The 17,339-nt window shown below is 41.3% G+C and overlaps 1 protein-coding gene across 2 annotated transcripts in view; it reads left to right on the top strand.

Annotated features, from left to right (window-relative positions):
• Positions 1 to 17,339, top strand: part of CCDC68 (coiled-coil domain containing 68) — a 60,503-nt gene that overhangs the window by 11,146 nt on the left and 32,018 nt on the right. The window contains exons 2-5 of one of the 2 annotated variants that reach the window (XM_018039766.1): positions 9,291 to 9,386; positions 12,983 to 13,111; positions 14,873 to 14,959; positions 16,792 to 16,932. In XM_018039766.1, coding sequence (XP_017895255.1) covers positions 12,992 to 13,111; positions 14,873 to 14,959; positions 16,792 to 16,932 — 348 coding nt within the window. In that variant the 5' untranslated portion in view covers positions 9,291 to 9,386; positions 12,983 to 12,991. The remainder of the gene's footprint in view (positions 1 to 9,290; positions 9,387 to 12,982; positions 13,112 to 14,872; positions 14,960 to 16,791; positions 16,933 to 17,339) is intronic. The other variant, XM_018039767.1, reaches the window with a different exon arrangement.

Here is a 17,339-nt window from a genome sequence, read left to right as displayed (position 1 = left end):
AAAGAAGGGGATTTTCACTGCGTCTAGCACAACAAGCCGGAGGGCCAATCCTCTGATGACCTTTCTGGGCAGAAGCACTCAGCTGATGGAGTCTAGGAGTTGTACATGCACTCTAGCACTGGGGAGTGATGAGGAAGGAAGAGGTCTTCGCTGCAGAGGCTCCTGCAGACGGTGACACCACACACCTGGGAGAGAGAGTCAAGCTGGGCACCCGCTGTGCTGCTGGGCACCCAGCTGCTCTTACCCAAGTGCCCCTTCCACCGGGGGGCCTAGACTCAGTTGCATATGCCGTGTGGCAGCTGACAGCACCCCAGACATCACTGTCCCTGCTGTCAACCCTCAGGGAGCCTCACCAGCCAGGGCTAGACCTGCTTTTGCTTGCTTTTCACATTAGATTTTATATTGGAATATAGCCAACTAACAATGATGTGCACCGCAGAGTGACTCAGCCGCACGCACACCTGTATCCATTCTCCCCCCAAACTCCTCTCCCGTCCATGCACCCCAATGTTCCTTGCAGCGCTGTTTACAATAGTCTAGGGCTTCCCAGAGGGCTCAGCAGGTAAAGAATCAGCTTTCAGTGTGGGAGACATGGGTTCGATCCCTGGTTGGGAAGTTCCCCTAGAGGGCAGCACGGCAACCCACTCCAGTATTCTTGCCTGGGAAATCCCGTAGACAGGAGAGCCTGGAGGGCTGCATTTCATGGGGATGCAAAGAGCTGGACACTACTGGGCATGATAAGACCTGTTTAAAGTGGGCTAAGGAGAAGATTCCTTCAGTCCAGTTCAGTTCAGTCGCTCAGTCGTGTCTGACTCTTTGCGACCCCATGAATCACAGCACGCCAGGCCTCCCTGTCCATCACCATCTCCCAGAGTTCACTCAAACCCATGTCCATTGAGTTGGTGATGCCATCCAGCCATCTCATCCTCTGTCGTCCCCTTCTCCTCCTGCCCCCAATCCCTCCCAGCATCAGAGTCTTTTCCAATGAGTCAACTCTTCGCATGAGGTGGCCAAAGTACTGGAGTTTCAGCTTCAGCATCAGTCCTTCCAACGAACACCCAGGACTGATCTCCTTTAGGATGGACTGATTGGACCTCCTTGCAGTCCAAGGGACTCTCAAGAGTCTTCTTCAACACCACAGTTCAAAAGCATCAATTCTTCAGCGCTCAGCTTTCTTCACAGTCCAACTCTCACATCCATACATGACCACTTGGGAAAACCATAGCCTTGACTAGATGAACCTTTGTTGGCAAAGTAATGTCTCTGCTTTTGAATATACTATCTAGGTTGGTCATAACTTTCCTTCCATGGAGTAAGTATCTTTTAATTTCATGGCTGCAATCACCATCTGCAGTGATTTTGGAGCCCCAAAAAATAAAGTCTGACACTGTTTCCACTGTTTCCCCATCTATTTTCCATGAAATGATGGGACCGGATGCCATGATTTTGTTTTCTGAATGTTGAGCTTTAAGCCAACTTTTTCACTCTCCTCTTTTACTTTCATCAAGAGGGTTTTGAGTTCCTCTTCACTTTCTGCCGTAAGGGTGGTGTCATCTGCATATCTGAGGTTATTGATATTTCTCCTGGCAATCTTGATTCCAGCTTGTGCTTCTTCCAGCCCAGCGTTTCTCATGATGTACTCTGCATAAAAGTTAAATAAGCAGGGTGACAATATACAGCCTTTTCCTATTTGGAACCAGTGTGTTGTTCCATGTCCAGTTCTAACTGTTGCTTTCTGACCTGCATATAGGTTTCTCAAGAGGCAAATTGAAAGGCTTATATTTCAGTCTATTAAAAAAAATTATTTTCCTACCCGTTTAAAGAAAAAGAAAAGAAAAAAAAAATGGTAGGCGACCCTTTGTACCTTGTTCTTAGAAAAGGACTTCATGCAAGTTCCAGCCTGTGATCTTGCTCGCCATTAGCCTGGAATCCTCTTCTCCCAGATGGCCACATGGCTGCACCTCCTTTATTCAAGTCTTTTGCTTTAATGCCACCTCTTCAGGTTGCCTGTCTCTCTCTACCCATCCAAAGCAGCACCGCTTTTCATCCTTTTACCCTGTTCTGCTCTTCTTCATGAAACCACCTCTGATTATGTTCTCTGTGTAGCCATTTTGTTTCATGTCTGTCTCCCCTTCTGTACTGAGAGTCCCATGAAAGCGGGGTCTTGAACTTGGTTCTGCAGTTACAAATTTCTAAAACAGCTATATTCAATAAATATTTAATACACGAATGAATGAACCAAGGGTTAAATAAAGGAAGGACACTCTTTTGTTAAAATCTCTAGTCTGTAGACAGTTCCTGTAATCATTTTCTAAGGTTGCTAAAATACAGTACCACAGAGTGGCTTAAACATAATACTTTCTCGTCTATCAGTTCCAGAGGCTGGAAGTTCAAGATCAAAGATCAAGGTGTTGGCAGGGTTGTTTCCTTCTGAAAATTGTAAAGACGAATCTGTGCCCTGCTTCACCTCCAGCTTCTGGTGGTTTTCTGGCAATTTTTGGTATTCCTTGTCATGTCGAAACATCACCTTGGTCTCTGCCTTCAGCTGAACGTGGACTTTTCCTTGTGTGCATTTGGGTCCCAATTTCCCCCATTTATGAAGACGTCAGATTGGATTAGGGGTCCACTGGCTCAGCTGGTAAAGAATCCGCCTGCAATGTGGGAGACCTGGGTTCAATCCCTGGGTTCAGAAGGTCCCCTGGAGAAGGGAAAGGCTACCCACTCCAGTATTCTTGCCTGGAAAATTCCATGGACTATATAGTCCACTGGGTCGCAAAGAGTTGGACACGACTGAACAACTTTCACTTTCATTCTGCTATGACCTTATCTTTCTTTTGTTGTTCTTTTATTTATTTTTCTAATTTATTTTTTACTGTGTTGTGTTTATTTCTGCCATACAAGAACTCGAATCAGCCATTATTATACATATATCCCCTCCCTTATGAGCCTCTCTCCTCTTCCACCATCCCACCCCTTTAGGTCGTCACAGAGCACCTAAGTATGTTTGCAAAATGATGAGTGCTCATTTGTGTCTGACTCTTTTTCGACCCCATGGACTGTAGCCCGCCAGGCTCTTCTGTCCATGGAATTTTCCAGGCAAGAATATTGGAGCAGGTTGCCATTTCCTCCTCCAGAGGATCTAACCAACCCAGGGATTGAACACACATATGTTGGATTTCCTGTGTTGGCAGGTGGATTCTTTATCGCTAGCCCCACCAGGAAGATTCAGGTTTGCAAGGATTCTATTTCCAAGTAAGGTCACATTCTGAAGTACTGGGTATCATGGCTTCAACATATAAATGGAAGGGAGGACAAAATTCAGCCCACATAGTGCCTTATATGTGCTTATTGTATAATAGCTGAGCCATTTGTATGTTATTAATCAGAGAAGTAGGTTTAGTTACATAATCCTGGACACCCAGTGATGTGTTGGTTTGTCACATAGATTATAATTCAAAAAATGTGTGTGAATTGCTTTGTAAATAGTAAACTATTCATTGTATGTTAGCATAATCAGCTGGGGATACTGACAAATCATTGATGCGTTATCAAGAAAGAATCAATACTATGGATTTGCTGGTCTTTGCAAATTGCCCAAAGCAGATTTTGCTCTATAGCCCAGCTCGATCTGCAAACTGTTTCAAGTATTACTGACTTCTTTCCTACCACTCAGAATACTTGTCAGCAGTAATTGTGGAAAATGGCTTGATTTTATTTACTTATTTGACAAACATGTACAAGTCATTTTTTTATGTGCTAGGCGCTATCAGTCCTGAATATTCACTGGAAGGACTGATGCTGAAGCTGAAGCTCCGATACTTTGGCCACCTGTTGCAAAGAGCCTGATGATGGGAGAGATTGAGTGCAGAAGAAGGGGGTGACAGAGGGTGAGATGGTTGGATGGCATCACCAACTCAATGGACATGAATTTGAGCAAACACTCAAAGAGATGGTGGAGAACAGGGAAGCCTGGGGTGCTACAGTTCATGAGGTCCCAAAGACTTGGACATGACTGAGCGACTGAACAGCAAGCACCATTATCCCTGCTTGACAAATGTTAACTCACAAACAACCCCATGTTATTCGTTATTTATACTGTCATTAATCATTAATTATAATATTATCTGAATTTTACTGATAGAGAAACTGAGGCACAGAGAGGTTAAGGAATTGCTCAGGGTCACACAGCTACTGAGTGGAAGAGTCAGGCCATGAAACAAGGCAGTCTGCCTCTGGGTCTTTTCGTTGTAGAAACTTCTTTCTCCACAGAAAGTCTCATGGAAGAATTCAGTGTGAGACAGAACAAAGCAGAACTTCTTTGGTTCAAGTCCAGACAGCAAAGCCCTGTCTGCCCAGCACCGCCCCTTCCCTTGGGAGCCCTGTTTGAAAAGCCCAGATCTAGGAAATAATACCTCTTGGCGTGATGCCACTCGTAAGCTGTCTTCAGTCCACTCTAGCATAAAACAAATAAAATTCTTTTCTCACTTTAATTAGCTGATTGTGTTTTATTTTGAAAATTTTATCTGCCTAATCTACTTCTGGCAGAAATAAAATGCTAAGATGGATTTTTTTCCCCTGGACGGTAATGCCATATGGCAATTTGCACTTTGCTGGCTTAAGTTCCTCTTGGGTTTCTTTATACAAACGAAGGACTGTGGCCGTGGACATTTCCTGAACCAAGAGAAAGATGGGATTTGATTTCATGCAAATAGAGACGCATATAAACTTTGCAACCAGATATGTATGATCGCCCCCTCTCTTATGGACTGCTCATTTTCTGTGGTCCTTCATAATATAAAATCATCGAAGCAACAGTATTAGCAGTTGCTGTCCCTTGAGCGCCTTCCACAACCGGAGGTTTTAAAAATCGCTCATTTTTACAACTCTAGGGGTTATCACCCCTATTTTACAGATATGTAAGTTGAGGTTAAGATTTTATGGAACTTGTTTAGGATGACCCAACCAGTGAGGGGAGGTAGTATGATGTTTTGAGAAGTATCAGTAGAGCAGAACTTTTTTTTTTTTTTTGGAGTATAGTTAATTTACAATGTTGTGTTACTTTCAAGTATACGGCAAAGTGATTCAGGTATACATATATACGTGTGCGTGTGTGTTCTCAGTCACACCAAACTCTGTGACCCCATGGACTGTAGCCTGCCAAGATCCTCTGTCCAGAGAATTTTCCAGGCAAGAATACTGGGATGAGTTGCCATTTCCTTCTCCGGGGGTAGCCCAGTGGTAAAAAAAATTCTCCTGCCTAGTTTTCTCTCTCCCTCTCTCTCTCTCTATATATATGTATACATATTCTTCATATGTATATCAGATCAGATCAGATCAGTCGCTCAGGTGTGTCCGACTGTTTTCGACCCATGAATCACAGCACGCCAGGCCTCCCTGTCCATCACCATTCCCGGAGTTCACTCAAACTCACATCCATCGAGTCCGTGATGCCATCCAGCCATCGCATCCTCAGTCATCCCCTTCTCTTCCTGCCCCCAATCCCTCCCAGCATCAGAGTCTTTTCCAATGAGTCAACTCTTCAAATGAGGTGGCCAAAGTACTGAAGTTTCAGCTTTAGCATCATTTCTTCCAAAGAAGACCCGGGACTGATCTCCTTTAGAATGGACTGGTTGGATCTCCTTGCAGTCCAAGGAACTCTCAAGAGCCTTCTCCAGCACCACAGTTCAAAAGCATCAATTCTTTGGCGCTCAGCCTTCTTCACAGTCCAACTGTCACATCCATACATGACCACAGGAAAAACCATAGCCTTGACTAGATGGACCTTTGTTGGCAAAGTAACGTCTCTGCTTTTGAATATGCTATCTAGATTGGTCATAACTTTTCTTTCAAGGAGTAAGCATCTTTTAATTTCATGGCTGCAATCATCATCTGCAGTGATTTTGGAGCCCCCAAAAATAAAGTCTGACACTGTTTCTACTGTTTCCCCATCTATTTCCCATGAAGTGATGGACCAGATGCCATGATCTTCATTTTCTGAATGTTGAGCTTTAAGCCAACTTTTTCACTCTCCTCTTTTACTTTCATCAAGAGGCTTTTGAGTTCCTCTTCACTTTCTGCCATAAGGGTGGTGTCATCTGCATATCTGAGGTTATTGATATTTCTCCCGGCAATCTTGATTCCAGCTTGTGCTTCTTCCAGCCCAGCGTTTCTCATGATGTACTCTGCATAAAAGTTAAATAAGCAGGATGACAATATACAGCCTTGACGTACTCCTTTTCCTATTTGGAACCAGTCTGTTGTTCCATGTCCATTTCTAAATGTTGCTTCCTGACCTGCATACAGGTTTCTCAAGAGGCAGGTCAGGTGGTCTGGTATTCCCACCTCTTTCAGAATTTTCCACAGTTTCTTGTGATCCACACAGTCAAAGGCTTTGGCATAGTCAATAAAGCAGAAATAGATGTTTTTCTGGAACTCTCCTGCTTTTTTGTTGATCCAGAGGATGTTGGCAATTTGATCTCTGGTTCCTCTGCTTTTTCTAAAACCAGCTTGAACATCAGGAAGTTCACAGTTCACGTATTGCTGAAGCCTGGCTTGGAGAATTTTGAGCATTACTTTCCTAGCGTGTGAGATGAGTTCAACTGTGCGGTAGTTTGAGCATTCTTTGCCATTGCCTTTCTTTGGGATTGGAATGAAAACTGACCTTTTGCAGTCCTGTGGCCACTGCTGAGTTTTCCAAACTTGCTAGCATATTGAGTGCAGCACTTTCACAGCATCATCTTTCAGGATTTGAAACAGCTCAACTGGAATTCCATCACCTTCACTAGCTTTGTTCATAGTGATGCTTTCTCAGGCCCACTTGACTTCACATTCCAGGATGTCTGGCTCTAGGTGAGTGATTGTACCATTGTGATTATCTTGGTCATGAAGATCTTTTTTGTACAGTTCTTCTGTGTATTCTTGCCACCTCTTCTTAATATCTTCTGCTTCTGTTAGGTCCATACCATTTCTTTCCTTTATTGAGCCCATCTTTGCATGAAATATTCCCTTGTTATCTCTAATTTTCTTGAAGAGATCTCTAGTCTTTCCCATTCTGTTCTTTTCCTCCATTTTTTTGCATTGATCGCTGAGGAAGGCTTTCTTATCTCTTCTTATTATTCTTTGGAACTCTGCATTCAGATGCTTATATCTTTCCTTTTCTCCTTTGCTTTTCGCTTTCTTCGTTTCACAGGTATGTAAGGCCTCCCCAGACAGCCATTTTGCTTTTTTGCATTTCTTTTCCACGGGCATGGTCTTGATCCCTGTGTCCTGTACGATATCAGGAACCTCATCAGGCACTCTGTTTATCAGGTCTAGTCCGTTAAATCTATTTCTCACTTCCACTGTATAATCATAAGGGATTTGATTTAGGTCATACCTGAATGGTCTAGTGATTTCCCTACTTTCTTCAATTTAAGTCTAAATTTAGCAATAAGGAGTTCATGATCAGAGCCACAGTCAGCTCCTTGTCTCGTTTTTGCTGCCTGTGTAGAGCTTCTCCATCTTTGGCTGCAAAGAGTATAATCAGTCTGATTTCAGTGTTGACCATCTGGTGATGTCCATGTGTGGAGTCTTCTCTCGTGTTGTTGGAAGAGGGTGTTTGCTATGAGCAGTGCGTTCTCTTGGCAAAACTCTATTAGCTTTTGCCCTGCTTCATTCCGTATTCCAGGGCCAAATTTGCCGGTTACTCCAGGTGTTTCTTGACTCCCTTCCTAATTTTGCATTCCAGTCCCCTGTAATGAAAAGGACATCACTTTTGGGTGTTAGTTCTAAAAGGCCTTGTAGGTCTTCATAGAACCGTTCAACTATATACACATACCTATTCTTTTTCAGATTCTTTTCTAGATTATCATGAGATGTTGAATATGGCTCCCGTCTTTGTTGTTTGTCTGTTTTTTTACATAGTAGAGTATATTCATGAGAAGCCAGGTTGCTCAGTCGTGTTGCAACTCTTTGCGATCCCATGGACTGTATAGCCTAGCTGGCTCCTCCATCCATGGAATTTTCCAGGCATGCGGTCTGGAGTGGGTTGCCATTTCCTTCTCCAGGGGATCTTCTCAACCCGGGATCGAACCCAGGTCTCCCGTGTTGCCGGCAGACGCTTTACCCTCTGCACCACCAGGGATGACCCAGTAGCGTGTGTATGCTAATCCCAAACTCCGAATTTATCTACCCCCCCCTCCCCATCCCCACAACTGTCTCTTTTGGTAACCACAGGTTTGTTTTCTACATTTTAGGATATATAATGAGAGGCCTGATGTGATTTTCAAATAATGAAAGACAGAATGCAGTGAGGTTCATTCTAAAGAGTGATTAATTCCTATGATGAGTGTCCCTTATCACTTGGTAATGTTCACAGTGTATAACCCACTGAAAAGAAAACAGAAGGGAAATCTCCAAAATGGGAGGGTAGACCAAGGGAGAGTGAACTGAAGAAAAACAGCAACGAAAAACTCAGACCGAGGCTTTGTCTGCCTCTGTTTGCCTCCTTCTTTTGCTCCCATCTGCTGCCATTCTTTACCCCACGGGAGGGCAAACATTTCCCTGTAGAGGACCAAACAGATAGTCCGTATCTTAGACATTGTTTGCCATGTATTTTCTGCCTCAAATCTACTCAGCAGAGCTGTTACAGTGCAAAAGCAGCGTAACGACACGTAAGTGCTTGGCCATGGTTATTTTCGACTATAGCTTCATCTGTGGACACTAAATTTGAACTTCATATAATTTTCATGTGTCATGAAATGTTATTTTTCTTTCGAATTTTTTTGGAACCATTAAAAGAGGTAAGGACCATTCATAGACTGTCTTAACAGGTGGGAAGGCAGCCTGGGATCCTGGCCGTGAATGGATGACCACCACCCCAGCCTGACCACTCCTCTCTCATTTCCAGAAACATTGTTTATTGTCTCTCTGGGCGTTTCTTTTACTTCCACCATTTAAATGTTGTTTTAGGCTAAGAACTTTATCCCGGAAGAGACTTCAGAGGACCAAATAACAGACGTAGCTCTGCTCAGATTCTGGGGGAAATAAAAAGCAGAATTTGCAGAGCTGCTACAGCCAAATCAAGTTCCTGAAACAAGTAGAAGCCACAGTGGCTGTCTAAGAGGATTTAACATACGATGGAAGATTCTTGGCATACTCTGTTAATTTCATTGAAGATTAAAGGATAAATGCAGGACTTTGAATCATCCACAGAAGCTATTTAGTTCTAAATTGATGCTAGCAAATATGAAAATTCTTTGTGGGTTTTAACAGCATGGGTCATTGCTAAATTTTAATTTTTTTCTCACCAGGGAATCTGGCCTTAATGTGATAGAAAGACTCTTGATCTTGGTGTCCAAAAGACAAAGGTTTGAATTTCAGCTCTGTTAGTTTTACTGTGATCTTGGGTAAGTTAACATAACATCACCTAAAAGAATCTTAACTTCTTTATTAGTAATATGAAATTAATAATACTACCTCACTGGGCTTTTATCTCATTTTTTTTAGCTCTTAACTATTTCAAACAGGAGCACAATGGTAGAGAACTATAGAGAACCCCACTGTACAATACACTGCATTTTATCAAACTTCTTTCATCTTTATCTCACCCCATTTTTCCCTCTCTTTAAACACTAGAGTAAAATATTCTCTTTAAAATTCCAAGTATAGTATTATTTAACCTTCAAATATTTCAGTATGTATGACCAACAGATAAGATCTTTTAAAGGAATATCATAATTCCATCATCACACCTAAAATGGCAATAATTGCAAATAATGCTTTGCAAAATTGCATTAATTCTTTAACAGCATCTGTTATCCAGTCAGTGTTAAAATTCCCCTAGTTTTTAAAAAAATGTCTATATACCTGGTTTATTTTAATCAGGAGTCAAAGAAGACCCAGGGCTTCACTGGTGGCTCTGTGGTAAAGAATCCACCTGCAAATGCAGGAGACGCCAAATTCGTGGCTTGGATCCCTGGGTGGGGAAGATCCCTTGGAGTGGAAATGACACCTCACTCACGTATTCCTGCCTGGGAAATTCCCTGGACAGGGGAGCCTGGCAGGCTGCAGTCCACGGGGTCACAAAGTGTAGGACACAACTGAGTAACTGAGCACACACTCGCACAAAGATTCATGTTTTGTATCTAGTCATATGTTTCTTAAAATTCAAAATTTATGGACGTTTCTCTTCTCATCTTTCTTCATGTAATTATTTTGTGGAAGGAATAATAATTTGTCTTGTAGAATTTTATGTGATCTGGATTTGGCTGTTTGCAACCTTCACCCTTGTAGAGTCATTGAACAGTTTCTTCTTTTTCAGATATTTCCCACTGGTAGATAAAGGGACCTCACACTTCACACGTGGTGTTTCTACTTGTGATTGTACCACATCTAGAGAACATAATGCCTGGTTGCCTCTTTTCCACTTTTCTGTTATGATTAGTTAGTGGAGTCCCTGGGATTGATGCGTTTTTCATCAACCTCTTGCCTAGTGTTTTTAGCACTGGTTGATGACTGTTGCTTAGATCTATCACTTCATAAGGGGTTGCAAAAAGTAGGTTTTCTAATTCTACCAGTCCTTTTGGATTTATTGGCAGGAATTCTTTAGTATAATTTTCATAATCAACTATATGGTTACTATATGGTTAACTATATGGTTAAGAAATATATGGTAAATTTGTATCATAAAGACAAAATAAATGTCTGTTTGCATTCCCCCTTGCTCTCTTTTCTGGGCTAATTTTTAGTGTAATGGTGGCCTGTCTCTGGTGAGTTTGAGGATTGTTGGTGATAGTGGTGGTTTTTCTCTTGTTAACAAAATTTCAAGAATTAAAAATTTTTGATATGTTTTAATCAGTCACAGTCATTCCTCTTCAGGTGGGCTCTTTGTGTCTTATGCAAGTAGTATTTGATCACTTTTCCGCTTTCTGATACAACAAGATATCTCAATCTTACCTGCTGCACTTCTTACTTCAGATCTAAATCAGTCAAGAAGCCCTGGTGGCATTTTTTTATTCATAGAAAATCGTGTACTAATACCACAGTCTAAGCACTGGGAGTGTTAATTGCTTCTATTTCTAAATTTTCAGTGGATAGACTTGGAATATACATTTTTAAATGAAGATAAATATTTTATACTCATGGTTTCAGTTTGGATTATAAGATTTTTACAGAACATTTTTGGTTCTAATTTAGAATTTTTTCTTTTATGATAAAAATTTTGGCTCTTAAGACATTGAGGCAGTGACTTCTTCATTCTACGTTTTCTGTCATGTGGGTGTCTCGCATGCATGCATGCACACACATATAATGGTTTCAAAATAGCAATGTTTCCACTGACAGTATTATTAGTGAGTACAGCTTAAGATTGCTTTGTGACTCTTTTTGTTCTTAGGACATAGCACACCTGGGAAAATCAGTCCTAGGATTCTCAGGTGACTCAGTGGTAAAGAATCCACCTGCCAACGCAAGAGACACCAGAGACTCGGGTTCGATCCCTGGGTCAGGAAGATCCCCTGGAGTAGGAAATGGCAACCCACTCCAGTATTCTTCCCTGGGAAATCCCACGGACAGAGGAGGCTGGCGGGCTATAGTCCATGGGGTTGCAAAGAGCTGGACATGACTGAGTGAGCACACGTGTGTCACTTCAAATAGTTCATGTGGATATGCCACCAGTTTGGTAGGCAGATGTATTTGCTTCTTGTTTTTTATTTTGGAAGATATTTTTCCTTTTAATTTAGTTATATTTTATAATAAGGTAAAATAATTACACTGTTCAGTGTCAAAACTATAAATCACAGATTTTCTCCTTCCATCCTTCTCACCTTTCTTAGAGAAATTATGATGCTATGTATCCTTTTCTGCCCCATGCTTTTTCATTGAAGAAATATATCCTAGGGAAGATGTAGGTAGTTCATGTAATCAGTCCTCTTTTTGTGGGCATCTGCACATTTCTCGATATTTTCTTATTACAAATAGTTCTTTGGTAAATGGCCTTTACAGGCTTTTGAGAGTTAAATAAAATGCAGAATATTAAAGGTCTCTGTGACATGTAAAATGATATACTTACATGTTTGTAAGTTATACATGTCCTGTGTTCTCAGCCATGTCCGACTCTGGGACCCCGTGGACTGTAGCCCGCCAGGTTTCTCTGTCCATAGGATTTCCCAGGCAAGGATACTGGAGTGGGTTGTCATTTCTTTCTTCAGGACAGCTGCCCTGGCCCAGGGATTGAATCCAGGGATTGAATCTCTTGCGTATCCTGGCAGGTGGATTCTTTACCACTTGTGTCATCTGGGAAGCCCTTATTGTAAGTTATATATATGTGTGTGCATTTTTATAGACATATGATTTTATCTCATTTTAGCTCCATAGACATTTATTAAGCACTTACAGTGTGCTGCTGCTGCTGCTAAGTCACTTCAGTCGTCTCCAACTCTGTGCCACCCCATAGACAGCAGCCCACTAAGCTTGTCTGTCCCTGGGATTCTCCAGGCAACACTGGAGTGGGTTGCCATTTCCTTCTCCAATGCATGAAAGTGAAAAGTGAAAGTGAAGTCACTCAGTCGTGCCTGACTCTTAGCGACCCCATGGACTGCAGCCTACCAAGCTCCTCCGTCCATGGGATTTTCCAGGCGAGAGTACTGGAGTGGGGTGCCATAGCCTTCTCTTACAATGTGCTAGAATATGAATATGAATAAGGCATAGTCTCTACTTTGAGGTGTTATAGTCTAATTAATATGGAATAAGAAGAAAAATTCCATATTTTTCTATCTCAGTTTAATTTTTAAATTTCTAATCAATGATTGTTTCAACTGCTGGTGTTTTAATATTAAGTTAATTCCTAGATCTTAGATATATGCAGATTTCAATAATTTATATTATTTTCTAGTATTACTATATTTGATTACAGTGCCAGTACAGAACTCTGTTCAGTTTACAACCACAGAATTACAACATCAAAGGAATTAGTTTTGTCCAACTGATTTATGTTTTCCTAAAGCTGGATGTCATGATGACAACAGTAACGGGGACCTCGACAGTGCCCCAGAGGGGGAAGACGGAAGATGATTCTGCCTTGTACGAGTCCCCATCAGCTCACATTATTGAAGAGACCGAATACGTGAAAAAGGTATGTGGGTGCTGGAAATCATGTTAGCACGCTATGAGTTTTTACAGTAAAGTCTGCTGCAAATTAGCGGGCTTTGTTTCTCCCTCCCTAGAATATGTGAGGAAGCGCAAACCTAGTTTGGCAAAGGACAGCCTTGATAGCTGACATGCAAACATGGGTGCATTTCTCTTGAGTGTGTAACCGTTTCTTTTGAGGGTATGAGCCTCTGTTCTTCACTTGGAATAAAACTGAGTAAAGGACCAGGAGGATTTGGGACACCTGTCAGCGCTTAATTTGTCCCCTGCTGTTCACCCCTGCATCCTCCTGGGATTTTTGTCGCTGTGGTTGTTGGTTGGTTTGGGCTGCTCTGGGTCTCCATTGCTGTGCGTGGACTTCCTCTAGATGCGGGCCCGGCAAGCGGGCGCTTCTCTTCACTGTGGTGTGCGGTCTTCTCCTTGGGTTGGCGTCTTTGGTTGCGGAGCACAGGCCCCAGAGCGCTGGGTCTGCAGTAGTTGCGGGCTCAGTAGTCGTGGCCCGTGGGCTCTAGGGCTCGGGCTCAGTAGTTGTGGAGCACGGACTTAGTTGCTCTGCGGAATGTGGAATCTTCCTGGATCAGGGATCAAACCCGTCTCCCCCACATTGGCAGGTGGATTCTTATCCAGTGCACCACCAGGGGCGTCCTATCCTGCTGTTTCATACATTTCTTAGTTCTTTCATAAGCGTGGAGACTGTGTTGCCAGCTAGATGTTTACCTTTCCTGCTGAAGCTGTTCGGAGTAACTATTGCCAATGACTACATGTTGCACATGATTGAAAATGTGAACTCTTACTGAGAATCCAGTGATAATGGCTGACAAAAGTATATATTCTCATAAAATGTGTTTTAGAACAGACGGAAGAATTTGGGCATAGCTAGTTTATAACTCCAGTACCCTTGCCTGGCAAATCCCATGGATGGAGGAGCCTGGTGGGCTGCAGTCCATGGGGTCACTAGGAGTCAGACAAGACTGAGCAACTTCCCTTTCACTTTTCACTTTCATGTATTGGAGAAGGAAATGGCAACCCACTCCAGTGTTCTTGCCTGGAGAATCTCAGGGACCGGGGAGCCTGGTGGGCTGCCGTCTCTGGGGTCGCACAGTGTTTGATACGACTGAAGTGATTTACTAGCAGCAGCAGCAGTTTATAAATTATTCAGGTCAAGTAATTCATCTTTGAGTGTCTTGCAGTTCCATAGATCACCAAGACATGAAGCTTATATTTCATGTATAAATTTGTATGATCTCCTCTGAGTAATTATTCTCTAGTAATTGCTAAATAGTAGTTATTCTCTAGTAATTACTAGACAGTAATTATTTTGTAGTAATTATTGGATAGTAATTATTTTGTAGAATTACTGAATAGTAATTATTTTGTAGTGATTACCAATAGTAATTGTTTTATAGCCATTACCAAATAGCAAATTAGTAGGAAATTACTATATAAAAAAATAGGACTAAATAGTATTAAACACTAATTACTAAATAGCAATTACTTTGTGGTATAACATTCATTTGGGTTATATTTTGGGTTTGCCTAAGGAATAGTTTTAAAGACAAAAATGCTCATTTTCTGCAATCTAAACAATATTAGCATAAATGTAAGTTAAGTTGATGGCAGTTGTTTAAATATGATATCAGTATATATGTACTACTTTCAGATAAATTTGGTACCCTGTAACTGGTATAGAAAAAGAAAGTTTTGGGGATTAAATGCCTTTGAAAAAAATATTCTTTTTTTCTTTTAGATTCGAACTACTCTGGAAAAGATCCGAAATCAAATATTTAGAGATGAAGTAAGACATAGCAGTACAAATCACAAACTAGATGCAAAGGTAATGAATTTATCTAAATGTACCACTTTTATTCCTTCAGTAAGTGACCATAAAGCCGTATAGACTTCATTTAAATAACTTTGATATTATTAAATTATTCTTTGCATGTGAAGTATTAAATCTTTCATTGGTATCTAAAGATATTAATGAGCATATGTATGAAATATTTAACCACAGATGTCATTAGTAGGATTAGACTGGAGTGGCCAGATCTTACTTGAATATTTTAAACCTGACTTACTCATCTAAAGTATATGGGAAGATTTTGGCCCAGTAAGTGGAAGCAACATGTTACAGTGATAGACAAAGGTACAGACTTTTACATTTGCCTGGGTCACACCAGTTGACACCCAGTTGGAGCCATTAGGCTAAGTGATCAGACAGTCCTTCCCCCGTGACCAGCCTTTTATTCATAATTTTAAGCACTCTGCACTTACCCTAGTCTGGGTTATGCCAGGTTAAACCTCATCTGAACCACATGTACCTCATCAATGACAGTGTCATCTGCTCTGTAGAATGGCCACAGAGCATACTAGAAAGTACCATACGATGATGCATAACCATAGTCTTCATCATTCTTATCTCCTAAACTAACCCAGCCAGCTCCAATTATTTTCTTAAGTGCTCTAAAACTGGAAAAATGATTAATGTTGTGAATGACAGTAAAGATCAAACATTCAGTTCTGACTATGCTGAGTTGCTTTGTAGACCTCCATGTGAAGGTTCTAATGGATGGTTGGATAGCTGATTCTGGAGTTAAGGGCAGAGGTCTGTGCTAGAAGGCTCAGACTATGGGGTAGAGATTTGGAGAGTAAGGATGGTATTTAAAGTTCTGAAAGTGGAGGAAATGACCAAACACATGAGTGTGGATAGAAGTGAGAGAAAACCTAAGCACGGAGTCCTGAGATTTCCAATATTTAGATCCTGGGAAGAAGAAGAGGAATCATCACAGGAGGGAAAGAAGTGAAGCTAGTGAATAAAAAGGAAAGGTGGGAGAGAATAGGGCCATTGAAGATGAGCAAAAAAGGGTTTCAGAAAGCGAGCAGGAACTGTCGCGTCATATACTGTTCACGGGTTGAGTGAATCGAGGGCTGGTTATCAACCCCTAGGGCTTCCTAGGTGGCTCAGTGATAAAGAATCTGCCAGCCAATGCAGGAGACCCAAGAGATGCCGCTTCAATCCCTGGGTCGGGAAGATCCCCTGGAGGAAGAAATGGAACCCACTCCAGTATCAACCATTGGCTAGAACAGTGGGAAGGTTGTTGGAGCTATTCTTAATAGGAATAGCTTCTTGGGGATGTAGATGAGCTGTGTTTCCAGTGGGTCTGCCTCGGGCATCTCAAACCGCAGGAGGTCAGCAAACAACATAGATACAAAAAAACAAGCCAACTGGCTTTGTGGATATCATCAATCTCTTCAAAGGTCTTAATAGTACATGTGAAACTGTAGAGAATTAAAAGGCATGAAAGATGTACTTCTCTCCTTTCAATATAAGAATCTATTCAAATTTGTGCAAATATAGAGGCCAGCTGCTTCATCTAGAATTTCTCATTGATATTTTAGAGTCAAAAGATTTATTTGTGTTGACCTGAATCTTCCTTGATATATATCATGTGCTGTGCTATGCTCAGCGGTGTCTGACCCTTTGTGACCCCATGGGCAGTAGCCCGCCAGACTACTCTGCCCATGGGATTTTCCAGGCAAGAATACTGGGGGTGGGTTGCTATTTACTACTCCATTGACAGAAGTAATACTGAGCGATAATTATTGTTATCAAAGTTAGTAAAGTAAAAGAAAAGTCAGGTGTGTGATTTTCTCGTTTGTTCATTTCAGCGCTGTGGAAACATTCAAAATGGCTCTGACTCTGCGGTGGATTCCTCTTGTGGCAGTTTGGATCCGCTCATGGAAAGGATAAAAGAGAAAGACCTACAGCTCTTAGAAATGAACAAAGAGAATGAAGTGTTGAAAATCAAGGTGTGACTAGTAGGAGGAAGTTCTCCTTTTGTACTTTGAGCCTTTGAGCCTATAAGATAGATTCATGCTTCTGTGAGAGCAGACAGACATCCACGTATATCCATAAATCCACACAATGTGCTCTCAAATTTAGTGAAGCAGTTTTACACTTGATAAATTTAATCTCACTGTTTTATTTTGAAGATAATTTTTATTATTAAAATGATTATACAAAAGTTCAATGGGTATAGTTTCAAGATGTACAAGATGAGTGAATTCTAGAGATTTACTGTGTAATATTGTACCTATAGTTAATACTGTATTGTACACTTAAAAATCTGTTAATGGGGCAAGTCTCATGTTAAGTGTTTTTATTGCAATAAAATTTAAAAATATTTACATATACAATAATTAAATATTAATAATTG

Source organism: Capra hircus, chromosome 24, assembly GCF_001704415.2.
Source record: "Capra hircus breed San Clemente chromosome 24, ASM170441v1, whole genome shotgun sequence".
In the NCBI taxonomy this organism is placed as follows: domain Eukaryota; kingdom Metazoa; phylum Chordata; class Mammalia; order Artiodactyla; family Bovidae; genus Capra; species Capra hircus.
Note: the sequence above shows the minus strand (reverse complement) of the source record. Positions and strands in the feature narration are given on the sequence as shown.